Consider the following 21,138-nt stretch of genomic DNA (forward strand, 5'->3'; position numbering starts at 1 on the left):
CTGGTGGGGGAATTTTTTTTTCTTTTTAAAGCTAAGAATGCACATACCACTCTGAAGTTGGAGACAAGTAGGGCCCACAGTGGGGTGAATAGTGGAGAAGTATGTAACTGGTATTTCTTATGCCAGGGATTGATCCTGGGACTTCATGCTTGAGAGTCCAACACTTTATCCATTGAGCTGGGCCACAGAAGATAAAACGTCAGACTGAATGAAGCAGGAGGCTCTGAGTTTGATCCCCAGCATTGCATGTGCCAGAGTGATGCTCTGGTTCTCTATCTCTCATGAATGAATGAATGAATAAATGAATGAATGAATGAATGAATAAACAAGATAGTAGGTTAAGTGCACATGGTGTGAAACGCAAGGACCGGCGGAAGGATCCCCGTTCAAGCCCCCGGCTCCCCACCTGCAGGGGTGTCGCTTCACAAGCGGTGAAACAGGTCTGCAGGTGTCTTTCTTTCTCTCCCCCTCTCTGTCTCCCCTCTACTCTCAATTTCTCTCTATCCAACGACAACATCAATGGCAACAACAAGGGCAACAAAAATGGAAAAAAAAAATAGCCTTCAGGAGCAGTGGGTTCGTAGTGCAGGCACCGAGCCCCAGCAATAACCCTGGAGGAGAAAAAAACAACAAAGTGGGAAACTTAAATAGGAACTTCTCACTCCAGGATCCTACTAATGATGCATATGTTAAAAATCTGATTTTTTTTTTTTTAATGTCACTGGGACTTCATTTGGCTTTTGCATGGTTTCTCTACTCCCAGTGGACTTAGCTCCCAGCCCCTTTCAATAACAGATAGAAACAGAGACAACAGCAATAATAACTACAACAATAAAACAACAAGGGCAACAAAAGGGAATACATAAATAAAATAAATATTAAAAAAAAAAAAGAAACAGAGGGTGGGTGATCCAGGAGGTGGTATAGTGGATAAAGCATTGGATTCTTAAGCATGAGGTCCTGAGTTTGATACCTAGTAGCACATGTACCAGAGTGGTCTGGTTCTTTCTCTCTCTTCTCCTATCTTTCTCATTAATAAATACAGTCTTTAAAAAAATGGTCATTCTATTAAAAAAAAAAAAGAGGACAGGGGAGAGAGAGCTAGGAAGAGGAGGCACAGCTAGTATCTCTCCTCTGTGTGTGAAGCTTCCTTTTTGCTGGTGCTGCCATGTGGCACGACAGGGACGGGGGATGGAGAGGGGATATGTTTGTGGGGGGGCTGAGCTGTATGGTAAAATGTAGGCATTACGAGAGTGAGCTGTCTCCCACACCTGGTTGTTATATTTCTATATAGTTATACATACACATATACATATTTCGCATTTATAAATTTGTCATTTTAGATAACAATATAGTATTTTTTTTCTTATTTATTGCCACCAGGGTTATCACTGGGGCTTTGTGCCTGCATGGCAAGTACACTGCTCTTGGAGGCCATTCCCGCCCCCCACTTTTTTTTTTTTTTTAAGCCAGAGCACTGCACAGTTCTGGCTTATGGTGGTCTGGGGGATAGAACCTGGGACCTTAGAGCCTCAGGCATTAGAGTCTCTTTGCATAATTATTATGCTATCTACCCCTGCTCTTTTTTTAATCTTTTTTTTTTTTAATATTGTCTTTATTTGATAGAGACAGCCAGAAATTGAGAGGGGAGAGGGAGATAGAGAGGAAGAGAGACAGAGAGACACCTGCAGCCCTGCTTCCCCCCTACAGGTGAGGATCAGGGGCTTAAACCTAGGTCCTTGCACACTGTAACATGTGTGCTCAACCAGGTGTGCCACCACCTGCCCCCCTTTTATAATTTTTATGAGTGATTTACACAATTACAAAATAGCAGGAATACAATTTCATACTGCTCCCACCACCAGAGATATGTGTCCCATTTCCTTCATTGGGAACTGCAATAGTTCTCCCGAGGCCATAGATACAGGTAGACTATTATTTCTATAACTGTCTGTGTATATATGTGTGTATATAGATTCCATTTTAAGTCACAATTATACCTGTTACTATTGATGAATGTCCTTTCTTTTTCCCTCTTCTCTCTCTGGGTCCTGATGGAATTGAGTTACAGAGCCCTCTAGTAATCTTCCCCTAACATTTTTTTCCTCCTCTGGGAGTATGGACCAAAACTCTTTTTGGGGTGCAGAAAGTAGGAGGTCTGTCTTTTGTAACTGCTTTTCTGTTGGACATGAACCTTGGCAGGTGGATCCATATCCCTAGCCTGTTTCTATCTTTCCCTAGTGATCTTTTATCTTTTATTTTTTTTTTTACTTTTTTGTTTGTTTGTTTCCAGGGTTATTGCTGGGGCTTGGTGCCTGCCTTATGAATCCACTGCTCCCTGAGGCTATTTTTTCCCTTTTGTTGCCCTTGTTTATCCTTGTTATTATTGTTATTGCTGTTGTTGTTGGATAGGACCAAGAGAAATTGAGAGAGGAGGGAAAGACAGAGAGGGGGAGAGAAAGAAGCAACCCCATGCAGGTGGGGAGCCAGGGGTTCGAACCAGGATTTTTTCCCATTTTGTTGCCCTTTTTTTAAAAATCATTATTGTGGTTTTTATTATTGTTGTTATTGATGTCATTGTTGCTACATAGGACAGAGAGAAATGGAGAGGGGGGAGAGAAAGATATACACCAACAGACCTACTTTATCTCTTGTGAAGCAACCCCTCTGCAGGTGAGGAGCCGGGGGCTCGAACTGGGATCTTTGAGTCAGTCCTTGTGCTTTGCACCACGTGTGCTTAACCCGCTGTGTTACTGCCTGACCCCCTTTTCTAGCTTTTAAAATGTTATGCCTCGGATCTCTCTGGAGCTCTTTACCATGCTGGCTGTAAGATAAGGAGCTAGGTTACTTTTCTTGCATCCTGGAGTTTAACTTATGTTAGTGATTATTTTTGTTTCTCGAGGTTTGAGATATATATATATATATATATATATATATATATATATATATATATATATCATCAAAGACAGCACCTGATTTTTGCCATATGAAGGCAAATTCTTTTTTTTAAATTTTTTATTTATAAAAAGGAAACACTGACAAAACCATAGGATAAGAGAGGTACAGCTTTGCACAATTCCCACCACCAGAACTCTGTATCCCATCCCATGGGCATTGACTGGTCGGTCCATACTCACAGCCTGCCTCTCTCTTTCCCTAGTAGAGTGGGGCTCTGGGGAAGCAGAGTTCCAGGACATATTGGTGGGGTTGTCTGTCCAGGGAAGTCTGGTTGGCATCATGCTAGCATCTGGAACCTGGTGGTTGACAAGAGTGTTAACATACAAAGCCAAACAAATTGTTGACCAATCATGGACCTAAGGACTGGAATAGTGCAGGTGAAGAGTTGGGGGGTCCTCCATTTTGTAGATAGCTAGTAGACATATTTTAGTTAAATTCCAAAGGGTCTGTGGCTATACTAGCTTTTTTTTTTTTTTTTTTTTCATTTTTCTTTTTGCCCCTGAGCCTGAAATTTCATATGCCAGTGGATGCAAGTTATTGTCTGGGGAGATGATGTCATGGCTGGGAAAAGGACCAGAAAGCTGGATCAGGGAAGAGAGTAGTAGCTCCATAATATAGGAAAGGGATATAAATATTGTTGACTGTAAACCCCATCGATTTTATGTGATCTGGGGCCCATAATTAACTTAGGAGCCTATGTGACCTCTGCATCCCTTTAGATATGAGCTCATATTCTATGGTCATGAGTAGGAACATTACATGCTGCCCCAATATGAAGGCAAATTCTTTGAAGGATGTGATCTCAGTGGGGGTGGGACTGATTACGAAGTGTGAGGGGCCAGAGGATTGACTAGGTTACCAGTGTTCTCTGGTATAAATCATTCTCTGTTTTGATCAGAGGAATTGGGAGATAGTTATCCACACACATGTCATCATTGGTGAAAGAAGATGTTCGGGATACCCACCATGGAATGCTCATTTTCTATGTAAAAGAAAGTGTGTGGGGCAGGCAGCATAGCTCACGTCAGTAGTGTGCTGCTTTGCCCTGTGCACAGCCCAGGTTCAAGCCCAGCCTCTAGCTCATTGAAAGAAGTTTCAGTGTGGTCTCTGTCTTTCTCTGCCTTCTCTCTCTATCTAAAAGATGTTATAAGACCAATATGTAGGGGGCTGGGAAGTAGTGCAGTGAAGGTTAAGCGCATGTGGCACGAAGCTCAAGGACAGGAGCAAGGATCCCGGTTCTAGCCCCCAGCTCCCCACCTGCAGGGGAGTCGCTTCACAGGCGGTGAAGCAGGTCTGCAGGTGTCTGTCTTTCTCTCCCCCCTCTGTCTTCCCTCCTTCTCTTGATTTCTCTCTGTCCTATCCAGTAACAATGACAGCAATAACAGCAAAAATGATAAGCAACAAAATGGACAAAATAGCCTCCAGGAGCAGTGGATTCCTAGTGCAGGCACCTCCGAGTTCTATCGATAACCCTGGAGGCAAAAAAAAAAGAAAGACCAATATGCAGACATTAAGAAGGCTAGAAGGAAGAATTCCAGTCTAGTGAGTCTGTTCTGGATGGAGTATCTTAAAGTTTGTCTTGTTTTTTAATCTCAGTGTGTCCTGTGTTGCCTAAAGATTTCTTTAAAAAAATTTTTTTTATTGTCTTTATTTATTTATTATTGAATAGAGACAGTCAGAAATCAAGAGGGAAGGGGAAATAGGGAGAGAGATGAGAGATACAGAAAGACACCTGCAGCCCTGCTTTACCAGTCGTGAAGTTTCCCCGTGCAGGTGGGGACTGGGGGGGCTCGAACCTGGGTCCTTGTGCATTGTAACATGTTCTCAACCAGGTGCAACACCACCCAGTCCCTTGCCTAAAGATTTCTTGCAAGTGACGTGGGTGATGTCTCTATGTCAGGAATCTCCCTACCCCTTCCACTCCATGATGAGCATATGCTATTTCAGAGGCCAGCCTGTGTGTTGGGTGGGGAAAGCCTGTGGATGTTTGCAGTAGAATCCTTCCCAAGGCACCGTCTGTCTGTGGGTGCCATAACAATTTGCAGTTCAGTTGTGGATTTTGTGACAGTAACAGGCAGTGTCAGAAATTGAGGATGAATCTTTGGTGCATCACAGTAAAAAAAAAAAAAAAAGGTTTTATTTATTAAGGAGGGAGGGAGAGAGAAAGAACCAGAGCATCACCGTGGCATTCATGATGTCGGGGATCAAATTTGGAGCCTAATGCTAACTCACTGTGGCAGCATATTTGTAATTGAATAGTATGTAAAATGTGACATAGAGGGCATACCCAAAACAGATTCAGATTTTTAAAAAAATTTTTCTATTTTGTTGCCCTTGTTGTTTTTCATTGTTGTTGTAGTTATTATTGTTGTTGTTAGATAGGACAGAGAGAAACGGAGAAAGGAGGGGAAGACAGAGAGGGGGAGAGAAAGATAAGACACCTGCAAACCTGTTTCACTGCCTGTGAAGCGACTCCCCAGCAGGTGGGGAGCCGGGGGCTCGAACCGGGATTCTTACGCCGGTCCCTGCGCTTTGCGCCACGTGCGCTTAACCCACTGCGCCACCGCCCGACCCCCGTGATTTATTTTTATTTATTTATTTATTTTAACTGTAAAGTAAAACTATTACTAATCATCATGCAGTGTTTGTAGGATAAGAAATACTATATAGGGGCCTGGTGGTGGTGCACCTGGTTGAGCATACACGTTACAATGCATAAGGACCTGGGTTCAGTCCCCGGCCCCCACCTGCAGGAGAAAAGCCTTGCGAGTGGTGAAGCAGTGTTGCAGGTGTCTCACTGTCTCTCTTCCCCTCTCTCTCCTCCTTCCCTCTCGATTTCTGGCTGTCTCTATCCAATAAATAAATAAAGATAAAAAATTATAAAACAAAGAGATAATATATAATAATAGCCTGCATATATGATGTGATATTGTTTATTTATTTATTTTAAAATTTTATTTATAACATGGAAATATTGACAAGACCATAGGATAAGAGGGGTACAGTTCCACACAATTCCCACCACCAGATCTCCTCATCCCATTCCCCCCCCCCCCAAGCTTTCCTATTCTTTATCCATCTGGGAGCATGGTCCCAGGGTCATTATGGGATGCAGAAGGTGGAAGGTTTGGCTTTTGTAATTGCTTCCCCACTGAAAATTGGCATTGACAGGTGGATCCATATTCCTAGCCTGTCTCTCTTGTTCCCTAGAGAAGCAGGGCTCTGGGGAGGCGGAGCTCCAGGACATATTGGTGGGGTTGTCTCATGGTAGCATCTGGAACTTGGTGGCTGAAAAGAGTTAAGATACAAAGCAGAACAAATTGTTGACTAATCATGAACCTAAGGGCAAGAAAATTGCAGATAAAGTTTTGGGGTCTCCGTTTGGTCTATTTTAGGTATATTCCAAGGGGCCCATGACTTTTCTAGTTTTTGCCTGAGTCCAACAGGTATTGTTTATTTTATTTGTTCTGCTGCCGGGGATTTGTGCCTGCATGATCCCCTTGTTCCCAGAGGGCTTCCCCCCCATCCCGCAAAACAACAGGTAAAAACAGAGAGGGAAACAGAGACAGAGAGAATAGGAGAGGCACTACAGCACAGCTTCACTAATGATGAAGCTTTCTCGTTGCATGGTGCCCCTATGTGGTACCAGAGGCTGCTTGAGTCTGACAAGGTGTGCACTCCCACTGGGCGAACTAACTCCCAACACTGCAATAATGTCCCATATTATAGGTTATTCAACTACTCCATTTATTGTTATTGTTATTATTATTATTTTTATCATAGCACTCACTGCTCAGTTCAGCTCTGGCTTATGATGGTGTGGGGGATTGAAGCTGGGACTTTGGAGCCTCAGGCATGAGAGTCTCTTTGCATAACTATTATGCTATACCCCTGCCACCTCCATCTTTTTCTATGTATCCATTGAGTTATTATTTAATTAAGTAGCTGCATTTTTTGGTAGCTGCATTTTTAAAAATAATTTTACCTCAATAACATACATAGGCTAAACTTGTCACATTTTATTTTTTAATATTTTATTTATTTATTTATTTGATAGAGAGAAATTCAGAGGGGGAGAGATAGAGAGGGAGAAAGACAAATACCTACAGCTCTGGTTCACTGCTCGTGAAGCTTTTCTCCTGCAGGTGGGAACTGGGAGCTTGAACCTGGGCCCTTGTGCACTATAACGTGTGTGCCATCAGTCCCCTCCCCCCTCACACACACACTTGCTGAAAGGCTTGTGTTCTTGGAGACATGCACTGTGCATGAGGGAAAGGCGATCACACATCACAGATGTGGTAGCTGGGCCGTCTATTCCTTGTCTTCCTTTATTCCAGTTTGAAGAGTCAGGCAGAAGTGTTTACTCCCTGGGTCTCTGTCCAGCTGTGAACCTGCCTGGGAGAGCCTAGGGTCGGGGATGGGGCTTGTGGAGCCCTTGGAGAGTCACAGCATGTCACCTTGCCAGATCAGTCTTAGCCATTGTCCTCCCTCCCCATCCATCCACTTTGTATCTGGTCTCCTTTGCTGGGTGCCCGATTCTAATGCTGTGATCTCTTTCTTTCTCTTCTAGAGTTCTGAAGGTGGACTCTATGTATGCATGAATACATTTTTGGCCTTTGGAAGGGAGCATGTTGAAAGACATTTCCGAAAAACTGGACAGAGTGTATACATGCACCTGAAAAGACACGTGCGAGAGGTGAGACATCGGCTTTCTGGAGAACTTGTCTCGGTCAGTGACGTTGTCTTTTAGTGTGACTCACACTTGTAGTGTGACACATGGAGACTTTACTGTGCACACAGAACTTTTTCTTCTTTTTAAAAAGATGTGTTTATTAATTTTTAAGAAATTATTTATTTATTTATTCTGGCGAGAGACAAAATTGCATAACCTTTATGCTATACCCATGCCACCTCTATCTTTTTCTTTGTATTCATTGGGTTATTATTTAATCAAGTAGCTGCATTTTTAAAAATAATTTTACCTCAATAACATATATAGGCTAAACTTTTCACATTTTATTTTTTAATATTTTATTTATTTATTGATAGAAATTCAGAGGGGAGAGAGAGATAGAGAGGGGGGAAGATGGATAGAGATATACCTGCAGCACTTGTGAAGCTTCCCCCCTACAGGTGGGGACAGGGTGCTTGAACCCGGGTTCTTGCACGCTGTAATGTGTATGCTCTACTGGGTGTGCTACCACTCAGCCCCAGGATGTATTGATTAATTAAAAGAGAGGGCTGGGGAGATAGCACAAAGGTAATGCAAACAACTTTCACGCCTGGTCCAAGGTTCAATATCCATCACCACCAGAAGCCAGAACTGAGCAGTGCACTGGTCACTTTCATTAAAATAAATAAAATATATGCTTTTTGTTCTTTTTTTTGTGATTGATAGTAGGTTATAGGATTGTAAGATTGCAGGGTATAGTTCCACATCACACCGACCACCGAAGTCCTGGTCCTTACCCTCCCACCTCCCAAAGATAACCACCATAGTTCTCACAAGTCTTAGCAACAATTTGCCTACCTCTGTTTTATTTAAAAAAGAGAGTAAAATCCTTTTGGTGTACTTGTTAGAAGGGTAACTAATGACTTTTTTGTTTTCAATTCCGAATCACTTTATTGAGGACATGTTGATTCGCAGGATTATTGACAAGGGCCCCTTTCCACACTTGCGTAAGACAGGCATCAGTACATCTCAGTCTCAGACAAACTATCATCTTGTTCCCGCATAGGGTCTCAGGCCCTCAAATCCACTGTGAGAGATTATAGTCCATTGAGGATTCACCCTGGTTTGTCCTTTGTTCTGTTTCTCAGATTCCATCTCTGAGCAAGATCATGTGATATTTGTACTTTTTCTTCCAGCTTATCAACATGATTCCCTCTAGACCTGAGAGCACTGCTTAGCTCTGGAGTCTGGTGGCACAGGGAATTGAACCTGGTACCTTGGCATCTTAGGCATGAAAGTCATATGCATAACCACTATGCTCTCTCCCTGACCCAAGAACAGCTCTTTAACATAACCATTGCTATTGGGGGCTTCTACCAGAGGTGGAAATGAAGCTTAGGCTGGCAAACAAAACTATCTGCTGGTGCTGCAAAAGGAGGTTACGTAGGGGTCTGATAGGACTAGAGTGACAGTGACATGTAGCAGTATTCATCAAACCCTCTGGAGCATGCGCAGAGCCAAGAGAGGAGGACCCAGGAGATTGCAGAGAACAAGAGCCTCCTCTCCTGGGAGCAGTATCATCTTTGCACTGAAGCTCTGTTGCCAGACTTGGACCTCTTGTCACTAAGTGGAGTTCCTTTTTTTTTTTAACTTTGATTCTTGGCTACATTTTTCTTTCTTCCTTTTACCTCCATAGTTATAGCTGGGACTCAGTCGGTGCTGGCACTACAAATCCATTGCTCCTGGTGGCCATTTTTTCCATTTTATTGGATAGGTCAGAGAGAAATTGAGAGAGGAGGGGAGTCACACAGGGAGAGAGAAAGATAGACACCTGCAGACCTGCTTTGTCACTTGTGAAACTTCCTCCCTGCAAGTGGGGACAGGGGGCTGGAACCCAGATCCTTGCGCGGGTCCTTGGGCTTAGTAATACGTGTGCTTAACCAGGCATGCCACTGCTCAGCCCACTACACTTCTATTTCTAGATGTACTTCTATATAAAACCGGTCAGGTTGAATAAGAACACTGGTTTTACCCGGCACTCCTTGGACCTGCATCCTTTTGCTGCTGATACCAGAATCTCAAGTCCAGGCGGGATATTCCTTCTTGTCTGTTTATAAAATATGAAAAGCTCTGAGATGTCCATTCTTCTTAGCCAACTTATCCCTGATTGTTCCACGGGCTGCATTCTAACAATCACTTGTTTCTTTTTTCAGAAGGTAAGAGGGGCATCTGGTGGAGCTTTACCCAAAAGGAGGAATTCCAAGATATTTTTAGGTAAAGTAACCAGTGATCAATAATAATGTGTGTGTGTGTGTGTGTGTGTGTGTGTGTGTGTATACATGTTTTGGGTAATACATCATTTTACTACTCTACATTGTAAGGCGGGGGATGACTGATTTATATTAAAATGATCTTCCTCTACTTAGCTAATGGAGAAGGATGCTTTTCTTTACGTTTTTCACTTTTCACATTTATTCATGACAAAGAAGGGAAGTTAGAGAACAAGAGCATCACTGTGGGACATGCAATACCAGGGTTCCAACTCAGGACCTCATGCTTGAGTCCAGTGTTTTGCCCACTTTCTAGTGAAGGATACTTGTAGCACTCATGGATTATTGTTTGTTTGTTTTTTAAAAAATATTTATTTATTTCCTTTTGTTCCCATTATAGTTTTTATTGTTGTAGTTATTGTTGTTGTTGTTATTGATGTCATTGTTGGATAGGACAGAGAGAAATGGAGAGAGGAGGGGAAGACAGAGAGGGGGAGAGAAAGACACCTACAGACCTGCTTCGCCACCTGTGAAGTGACTCCCCTGCAGATGGGGAGCCAGGGGCTTACGCCTGGTTCTTGAGCTTTGCGCTGCCTGCGCTTAGCTGGCTGCACTACCATCCGACTCCCTATTGTTTTGAAGCAATTATAAGCAAAGTTACTAGATAGTGATAGTCATTCTGATTCTGGTCTCTTTTCACTGCCTTTAAAGAAGAATCGTGGGGCCAAGCGGTGGCACACCTATTTAAGCACAAACATTACAGTGCACAGGGACCCAGGTTCAAGCCCCCGGTCCCCACCTGCAGGGGGAAAGCTTCACAAGTGATGAAGCAGGGCTTCATATGACTCTCTGTCTTTTCCCTTCTCTATCTCCCCCCCTCAGTTTCTTTCTGTCTCTTAATAATAAATAAATATCTCAAAAGAAAAATCATTTTATTTTTTGCTTTTTAAAATATAACCTTAATACAGAGTGAAAGACAGACTGTCCTGCCTGAGACACTAGAGGTCCCAGGTTCAATCTCCTGCCCCACTATAAGCCAGAGCTGAGCAGCGCTTTGATAAAAAGAGAGGGAGAGGGAGAGAGAAATCCTAATTTATTTGGATCTCCCCATTGTCTCTCTCCCTCCTCCTTACCCCCCCCCATGCCATCTTTTTACAATTTTTTGTTGTGCTGGAGCTTTGTTGCTTTGGTGTGATTCCATGCATAAAGTTGACATAAAATTTGATGTAAAGGGAGTCGGGTGGTAGCGCAGCGGGTTAAGCACAGCTGGTACAAAGTGCAAGGACCGGTGTAAGGATCCCGGTTTGAGCCCCCGGCTCCCCACCTGCAGGGGAGTTGCTTCACATGTGGTGAAGCAGGTCTGCAGGTGTCTATCTTTCTCTCCTCCTCTCTGTCTTCCCTTCCTCTTTCCATTTCTCTCTGTTCTATCCAACAACAACAACAAAAATAACTACAACAATAAAACAATGGCAACAAAAGGAAATAAATAAATATTTAAAAAAGAAAAAAATTGATGTAGGGAGAGAAAGAGGGAGTGAGAAGTCAGAGAAGGAGAAAGACACCATAATACCTATAATGTGTGGTCCTTTCAAGTGTTCTTGAGGTCAACCCAGGTCCTTGTGCACTGTAAGGTGTACACTCTAACATTCCTGGTTCCAAGCCCCCCACATTTAAATATTTTTATTATTTTTATATTTACTTGTTGTGGATAGAGATCGAGAGAAATTGAGAGGGAAAGTGGGGAGAGAGAGAGAGAGAGAGAGAGAAAACACTCTTTCATCACTTATGAAAATTTACTTCCGTGGGTGGGAACTGGGGGCTTGAACCTGGGTCCTTGCACACTGTAATGTATGCACTCAGCCAGGTGTGCCACCACCAGCCTCCCCTCTTTTTTTTTTTTTTTTTTTGTGGAACAGGGACCTCAAACATTGGTCTGGATCACTTTTTTATTTGGAGAGATGGAGAGAATGAGAAATGTCACAGCATCAAGTCTTCCTCTGTTGCAGTAGCACATTTATTTTTAATTGGGGGATTAATGGTTTACAGTAAATATAGTTATTGGTACGTGTGTAAAATTTCTCAGTTTTCTGCAAAACACTCTCACTTCCAGCCCAAGTCCTTTTTCACCATTATGCATCAGGACCCAACAGATCCCCCCACCAGTCCTTTATTTTGATGCAGTGCACTATACAGAGTCCAAGTTCTGCATTGGATCTCCCCTTTCTCTTCTTATTTCTCTACTTACCTTTATGAGTGGGATCATCCCATATTCATCCTTCTCTTTCTGGCTTATTTCACTTAACATGGCTCCTTCAAGTTCCATCCAAGATAAGGTGAAGAAGGTGAATTCATTATTGTTAATAGCTGAGTAAATATATATCTCACCACTTTCTCAGCCACTCAGCTGTTCTTGGACACCTGAGTTGCTTCTAGGTTTTAGCTATTACAAATTGTGAGGCCAACAGACATATGAAGAAATGCTCCAAGTCCTTGAATATCAGAGAAATTCAAATAAAGACAATGAGATACCACTTCACTTTTATGAGAATGTCATACATAAGAAAGGATAGTGGTCTAGGAGGTGGTAAAGTGGATAAAGCACAGGACTCTCAAGTACGAGGTCTCAAATTCAATCCCCAGCAGCACATGCAATAGAGTGATGTCTGGTTCTTTCTCTCTGCCTGACTTCTTCATGAATAAATAAATAAAATATTAGGAAAAAAAAAGAAAGGACAATAACAACAAATGCTGGAGAGGTTGTGGGGGTAAAGGAAGCCTCCTGCACTGCTGGTGGAAATGTAAATTGTTCTATCTTCTGTGGAGAGCAGTCTGGAGAACTTGCAGAAGGCTAGAAATAGACCTACCCTATGACCCTGCAATTCCTCTCATGGGGATATATTTTAAGGAACCAAACACACCCATTCCAAAAGATCTGTGTATACCTATATGCTTAGCTACACAATTTGTAATAGCAATAGCACCTCTTATATGGTGCCAAGATACTGGGGAGCTGTGAGCCTGGACTGATGGAGATAACTTCGTGCTCCATCCCCATCTAAACTCTCCCCATATTTCTGCTTTATCTTTGAGCCTGACTTCTGATTTACAACCTCATGGTCACTACCTAGTCCAAAATGACTGCAGAATTCCAGCTGTCACATCCTCATTGTGCAAAAGCAGGAAAGATTAAGGTGGGGTGGAAGTGGGGAATTGGCCCCCACCTCCCAAAGGTCCCCAAACCAATTTCCTAGCAGAGCTGGCTTCTGTTTCTCACAGCTCCTCAGACACTTAAGTTTACATATCTGGGGTCAGAACCTGGTCACGGGGCTACACAGTGTACTTCACAAGAGATTGCAAAGAGTGCCAGCTGTCTTTAATTAATTCTTTTTTAATAATTTTATTGTGGGAGGGTTACCAGTTATGGTACAGTTGTTGACACATGGGTACAACTTCTCATCTTCCCCAGTGGGTATCCGTGAAACACTTTCACCTCCTTTTCTGCCATCATGAACCAGGGCCCCACAGTACTCTCTCCTCTTTCTCCCCCAGAGTCCTTTGCAACACACCCCACCCAGTCCAAGTTTTATTTTTTGTTTTCTCATTCTGTCTTTTTTTCTTAAGTTCTGTGTGTAAGTGGGATCACCAGAGCACCTCTCAGCTCTGGCTTATGGTGGTGCTGAAGACTGAACCTGGGATTTCAGACCCTCAGATATGAAAGACTTTTTGCATAATCATTATACTGTCTCTCCAGTTCTCTCCTGATTCCTTTCTTTTCTTTTTTTTTTAAATATTTTTTATTTCTTTTTTAAATTTTTTAAAAAATATTTATTTCCCCTTTTGTTGCCCTTGTTTCATTTATTGTTGTTGTAGCTATTATTTTTGTTGTTATTGATGTCGTTGTTGTTGGATAGGACAGAGAAGTGGAGAGAGGAGGGGAAGACAGAAGGGGGGAGAGAAAGATAGACACCTGCAGACCTGCTTTACCTCTTGTGAAGTGACTCCCCTGCAGGCGGGGAGCCCGGGGCTCACCCTGGTCTTTGTGCTTCATGCCACGAGAGCTTAACCTGCTGCGCTACCAGCCGCACCCTCCTTAACTTATTTCTTTTAATCAAGTCTCTTCCTGAGAAGGAAGAGGAGGGCAGACAGAAGCCTCTGCTACAGACCCTTTGCCTAAAAGGGGCATCAGTATTGCCTCCATGGATGGAGGAAGGGGAATCAGAGCGCTTCCATTCTCTCTTTGTTTCTTTAGTTAGAAATGACTTTTTTCTATCTGTGAAGTGTAGCGGGGAGCTCCTTCCTCCTTTTCTTAAAGCAGTTATGTGGGTGAGTGGGTGATCACTGCTTTATCCTGGGCTTTCCCTCCAGTTCACTTAATAACTCTGTGAATAATTGCTTGTCTGTGGCACAATAGTGGCCTGGAAACCAGTAAATCATTCCATTATGACCAACAAGATTGATTTTGTAAAAGACAGAGGCCATTAGCTGGCGCCAGAGGCTCCCCCAGGCCTCAAGAGAAGCATTCTTCTCCCCAGCCTGCCTAGACCCCCAGCCTCCTGCTTCCTTGACACACACATTCAGGTGATGGCACAGCTGAGCACACCTTATTCTCTCTGGGCTCTGCTGGTCATTTAGAAAGGGATTTTAAAAAAAAAGCAACAGTTATTTGGTGTTTTTTTTTTTTAATCACTTAAATTCTACGCTATTTGCACTTAAAAATTATTTTTTACTGTGCAATGCATGGAGAAAGTTGCTGTTACAGATTTTATAAAATGGAAGTTATAGAAATCCCCACAATGAAAATCAAATCTCTCTTATCTCTCTCATCTCCCTTCCACTTGTTTATTCTCATCAGAGATAAATAGCATTTTCTCTTAGAGGCACACCTTATGTGATTTATGTATTCTCATAAGGAGTGATTAACAGTTGATGACCAAATTATGTTGTCATTTTTCTTTTTTTCTTTTTAAATTTTATTTATTTATTTTCCCTTTTGTTGCCCTAGTTGTCTTTTTATTGTTGTTGTGGTTATTGCTGTTATTGATGCCATTGTTAGATAGGACAGAGAGAAATGGAGAGAGGAGGGAAGACAGAGAGGAGTCGAGAAAGACAGACACCTGCAGACCTGCTTCACCACCTGTGAAGTGACTCCCCTGCAGGTGGGAAGCCGGGATCCTTACACCAGTCCTTGCACTTTGCACCATATGTGCTTATCCTGCTGCGCTACCGCCGGATTCCCCATTTTTCTTTTTAAGGCCATGTGTTTTTATTTGTATGAAGAGAGAGACAGACCAGAACATGACTTAACTCTGGCATATGCGGTGCCAGGAATTGAGTAGGGGATGCAGGCAAGATCTGTGCTCTATTGCTGAGCTACTGCCCTGGCCTTTAGAGTGCAATGTAAGGCATCTTGAGGTGCTACAAAGACTCACAGGTGCACCATGGGAAATTCCAACATTTTGTAGCATATAGTGATGCTCAGATGTTACATTAGCTTGGTGTAGTTTTACTGTTGTAGTATCACATGCTCCTTTTGTTTCTTTTCATCTTTAAAGATTTATTTTGTTAATTTCACAAGACATAGTGAGAGAGAGAGGGAGAAGGAGGGAACCAAAGCATCACTCGGGCACATGTGTTACTGGGGATTGAACTCGCAGCCTCACACTAGTAAGTCCAGAATTCTATTGCTTACTGCACCATCTCATATCTTCCTTCCTCCTTCCATTTATTTATTTATTTATTTATTTATTTATTTATTTATTTATTTATTTATACCAGAGCACTGCTCAGCTCTGGTTTATGGTGGTGTGGGGGATTGAACCTGGGACTTTGGAGCCTAAAGTCTCTTTGCATAAACATTATATTGTCTACTCCCACCCATACCATCCCATTTATTTCTTCTTCTTCCTCTTCTCCTCCTTCTCCTTCCTTTTCCTTCTTTCTCTTTTTTTCACCAGACCACTGCTGGTTTAAAGGGATTAAATCTGGTACCCCAGAGTCTCAGGCAAGAAAGTCTATTTTTTAGATAGAGGGTGAGAGGAAGAGTAAGACAGGGAGAGAGGAGAGACACCACAGCACTGCTTCACTGCTTGTGAAGCTTCCCCTGTGCAGATGTTTCCAGGTGGTGGCTTGAATATGGGTGTGTGCTATTCCCTGACTCCTTCCTTCTAGATCTGACTATTGCTACATTAAAACCTTTTGCTTAGGGTCTGGGTGGTGGTACACTTGGTTGAGTGTACACATAACCAGGTTCAGGGACCCAGGTTCAAGCCCCAGCTCCCCCAACCTGTTTCATGAACAGTGAAATTGTGGTGCAGGTATCTCTTTCTCTCTCCTTCTCTATATCCCCTTCCCCTCTCAATTTCTCTCCACCCTATCAGATAAATAGAAAGGGAAAAATTTTTTGTTTGTTTGTTTAATTCCTTTAATGGCCTTGTGAAATAGATCATGTTATCCACAGCTTACTCTTAGGGAAAATTAACTTGTTCAGTATTACACAGCTGGCAAATGTCAGAGCAGAATTTACTTTAGCTTTTTCTATTTTCTTAAAATTATTTATTTATTGGATTGTGACAGAGAGAAGTTGAGAGAGAAGGGGGAGATAAGGAGTGAAGAAGAGAAGCAGCATTGCTTCACTGCTTGTGAAGCTTCCCCCCTCCAGGTAGGGAGCAGGGGCTTGAACCCAGGTCCTTGTGCACAGTAGCAGTGTGCTCAACCAGGTGCACCACCATTCAGCTCTTATTTACTTGCCAGGTAAGATTTGAATTAGTGTTAAGTGAGGATATTTTCTATAGAAAAGAGACATTAATATTATATGTTAAAAACCCAACCTATACACAAAAGCTTTAGTTATTTAAAATTGTTATATATGATATAAGAAGGAATGAGTTTAAGACTAGAGAATAATTCACCCCTGTGCTATTTTCATTGGCTCACAATTCTTTCCAGCTTTTCTCTGTGAACAGACTTCTACAACATTGTCTCTATAATGAAGAAGAGTGTTGTATTTTTAGCATAAAAACATTTCCATGCTTCGCACAAGCTCAATAAATAACATTTGAATGATGTTCTACTGAGTTTAACACTATTCTCACTGAACATTTTAGTTCAGATTTTTTTAAACTACAAAATACTGGGGGCGTGGGCGGGGGTAGTTAACTTAATGGTGTTCTTACAAAGCAACTCTCATGCCTGAGGCTGGCTCCAAAGTCTCAGGTTCAGTCCCCCACACCACTATAAGCCAGAGCTGAATAGTGCTCTGGTTAAAAAAACAAACAAAACAAAACAAAAAATATGCTCAGATTTTTATAATCTAGGGAACATTTGTTTTTGAATAATTTTCTTTTTTCTCTTTTGAATCAGTGCTTTTAGTTAACTCTTAGAGTCTTAGAATCTTTTTTTTTTTTCACATCTCATTTTGTCAGATTAACTTCTCTTGAGTACTTAACGATATTGTTGGTCTATTTTGATATTTTTCGACTCTTACTAAAAATGCTTAGATTGTGTTTAGTGGTATCTCATTTCCCACCCACTTTTAACTGTCCTCCCTTTGGGAACTCAAGAGCGGAGCTTTATGCAGAACGATAGTAGGACTTTGGCTGGAAATATAGAACAAGGTTGTGACAGAGTCACAATCCTTTGGGTCTTTATATCTGCTCAGGTTTATATGCCTGGTTATGACACACACACACACACACACACACACACACACACACACACACACACACACACACACACGACTCAAGTGCTCTTTGTCTCCATAGTTCCAAATATCTAAGTACACAAACATGATCTGGGATACTGACAGTCCTGTGAATGTGAGGCTGAGATGTCTGTGTAAATATTGTGACAGGACTTTGCCTTGAGTCTTCACCTAACCTTTACTAGGATTAACCACTCAAGAGAGGTGATGACTCTAGAGCTAACAGGCCAGAGGAGCTCCTCTTTCTTATTGACAAGTTTCCATGTCCTGGGGACAATGGGACAACTTACATTATGGGCTTCCCTCTCCCCTTGGCTTGTGGTGGTGGGAGATTGAACATTGAACTTCGGAGCCTTCGGCCAGAGAGGCTCTCTGCAACACCATTATACAACCTCCCCTGCTCCATTGAGATTTTTATTATTAAATAACAGCTATTACTTATTCTTTTTTTTTTTTTTTTTTTGCCTTCAGGGTTATTCCTGGGCCTCAGTGCCTGCAGTGGCAAACGCTAGAAGAAGAAGTGCCTGCAGTACAAATCCATTGCTTCTGGAGGCTATTTTTTCTCTTTTGCTACCCTTGTTGTTTATTGTTGTTATTACTATTGTTGATATTGTTGTTGGATAAGACAGAGAAATGGAGAGAGGAGGGGAAGACAGAGAGGGGGAGAGAAAGACATCTGTAGACTTGCTTCACCGCCTGTGAAGCGCCCCTACCTCCTGCAGGTGGGGAGCCGGGGGCTTAAACCGGGATTCTTATACCAGTCCTTGCGCTTCGTGCCAGGTGCGCTTAACCTGTTTTGCTACCGCCCGGCCTCCCAGCTGTTACTCCTTGACCAGCTATTATGGGTCCTGGTCTTCTGTCTGTACTTTGTTTATTCCCCATATACACTGTATAACACAAGCATTATTATCTCCATTCTATAATTTTGAAACAACAGAGGCTTAAAGAGTTTGTGATTCATTGCATTTCAGAAATGGAGTTGAACCAGGCTTTTTCTACTCGCAAACCCACACACTTCCTTCCGTATTACAGTGTTGTGAAAAGTATTTTGACCCGTTCTGGTGAAATCAGAGTCAGGTTCTCAATAAATCATGGTGAACAAACCCATTCCTTTAAGTATCTTTAAGAACTGGATATTTAGTATGTAGGCCTCTTTTATTTATTTACCTTATTTTTTCTTAGTGATTTACAAGATTACAAGTTCACATGGTTTAGTTCCACTTCTCATCTGCCTCCAAAGTTCTGTACACTAATGGTCCCACTGAGAATCACCGTAGTTCTCACCAAGTCTTAGAGACAGTTTATTTATTTTTTGTCAAGTTTGTGTGTTTCATTTCCATAGATTCCACATAGGAGTGAAATCATTGGCAGTTGTCTTTTGTCTCTTTACATACTTTGGTAAACATAATCATGTCCAGTTCCATCCATTTTGCTCCAAAGGACACAGTATCATCTTTTTTGATAGTATAGTATTCCATGGAGTATATATCGATCATTTCTTTATCCAGTCGTGCTTTTTTAAAAAATAAATATTTATTGGGAGTCGGGTGGTAGCGCAGCCAGTTAAGCACACGTGGCGCAAAGCGCAAGCATCAGTGTAAGGATCCTGGTTCAAGCCCCCGGCTCCCCACCTGCAGGAGAGTCGCTTCACAGGCGGTGAAGCAGGTCTGCAGGTATCTATCTTTCTCTTCCCCTCTCTGCCTTCCTCTCCTCTCTCCATTTCTCTCTGTCCTAACAATGATGACATTAATAACAACAACAATGAGGACAAACAAGGGCAACAAAAAGGAATAAATAAATAAATATTTAGAAAAAAAAGAAAAAATTATTTTCCCTTTTGGTGCCCTTTTTATTAAATTGCTGTAGTTATTATTGTTGTTGTTATTGATGTCATCACTGTTGGATAGGACAGAGAGAAATGGAGAGAGAAGGGGAAGACAGAAGGGGGAGAGAAAGATAGACACCTGCAGACCTGCTTCACTGCCTGTGAAGCAACTCCCCCTGCAGGTGGGGAGCCCGGGGCTTGAACCGGGATCCTTAGACCTGTCCTTGCGCTTTGTGCCACCTGTGCTTAACCTGCTTGCTACTGCCCCCCCCCCCATCAGGCTTTGATGGGCAGTTAGGCTGCTTCCATTTTTTAGCTATTGTGAATAATGTAGCTGCAGACACAGGGCTGCACATGTTCCTTCAAGTTAGTATTCTTGTGTCCTTTGGATCAATGCCTAAGAGTGGTATTGCTGGCTTATAAGGCCTTTTCATTTGAATTCCGTATAGTTTTCCATAGTGGCTGCACCAGCTTGTATTCCCACCAGCAGAGCCCCCTTTCTCTCTACATCCTTGCCAACACTTGTCACTTCCTGTTGTGTTGATGGAGACATAGGCCTGTTTTAATGCTACAGCTTTATGATGGGGTGTGGTACTCATTATGCATCCATCCTTTGTCAGTACAGAGCTCTGACTTAGGATGCATGAAAGATCCCTTTTCCTGTGTCAGAGGGGGAAACAGCCTGAATATCTGCTCTCCTTGTGTTTTGCCTGACTTAATGCTGACTTAATGTGGAATATCCCTCCTTCACTTCCTCTCCTTTGTGTTTGCTTTCTCCTCAGATCTAGATACTGATGACGATTTAAATAGCGACAACTATGAATATGAAGATGAAGCCAAACTGGTCATATTCCCCGACCACTATGAAATAGCACTGCCCAATATTGAGGAGTTGCCAGCCCTGGTCAGTGAGTGTGCACGGCTGCTAGCTAGATGCGCGTGACTCTCTGTGTCAGGTGTGTGTGCTGTGTGGCGTGTGTGCACTCGGATGGCTGGGGTGGGGGGAGAGTGGGTCGGATCAGAGGAGGGAAGAGCATGTCACTTCTTCTCTGTGAGGCAGGGCCTGCAGGACTCTGTTTCAGTGGTGTCGGACGCTCTCCTGCTTTAGGTTTTAGTTCTGTTTCCTTGTGTTTTGAAACTTGTCCAGAGCTGGTGGACTCTTTCTGCCTGTGACAGTCTTTTTTTTTTAATATTTATTTTTATTTATTTATTCCCTTTTGTTGTCCTTGTTTTTATTGTTGTAGTTATTATTGTTGTTGTTGTTGTTGGATAGGACAGAGAGAAATGGAGAGAGGAGGGAAGACAGAGAGGAGGAGAGAGAAAGATAGACACCTGCAGACCTGCTTCACTGCCTGTCAAGCGACTCCCCTGCAGGTGGGGAGCCGGGGCTTGAACCAGGATCCTTATGCCGGTCCTTGCGCTTTGCGCCACCTGCACTTAACCCACTGCGCTACAGCCTGACTCCCTGTGACAGTCTTTTTAGCTCTCTCTCTTAAGGAAAAAAAAAAAACTAATTTACTTATAAGAGGGAAGGGGGAGAGAGAGACTTTTTTTTTTTGAAAAAGGGACAGATATATTTGGAATTATTAATAATATGTAATTCTTAGCCATGATTGGTTAGGACTCAGTAAATAGCTTGATAATCTCTTCTTGGGGAAATTTTATGGGGGGGGGTAATCATTTACAGTAGTTGTTGACACATGGGTAAAATTTC

At 42.4% G+C, this 21,138-nt stretch overlaps 1 protein-coding gene across 4 annotated transcripts in view; it reads left to right on the forward strand.

Moving 5' to 3' along the window:
* USP13 (ubiquitin specific peptidase 13) overlaps nucleotides 1–21,138 on the forward strand; it is a 127,874-nt gene that overhangs the window by 25,628 nt on the left and 81,108 nt on the right. For 2 of the 4 annotated variants that reach the window (XM_060172009.1, XM_060172011.1), the window contains exons 2-4: nucleotides 7,529–7,687; nucleotides 9,844–9,904; nucleotides 20,207–20,328. In XM_060172009.1, the coding sequence (XP_060027992.1) occupies nucleotides 7,529–7,687; nucleotides 9,844–9,904; nucleotides 20,207–20,328 (342 nt within the window). The remainder of the gene's footprint in view (nucleotides 1–7,528; nucleotides 7,688–9,843; nucleotides 9,905–20,206; nucleotides 20,329–21,138) is intronic. The other 2 variants (XM_060172010.1, XM_007518208.3) reach the window with 1 other exon arrangement.

Source organism: Erinaceus europaeus, chromosome 14 (genome assembly GCF_950295315.1).
Source record: "Erinaceus europaeus chromosome 14, mEriEur2.1, whole genome shotgun sequence".
NCBI lineage: Eukaryota > Metazoa > Chordata > Mammalia > Eulipotyphla > Erinaceidae > Erinaceus > Erinaceus europaeus.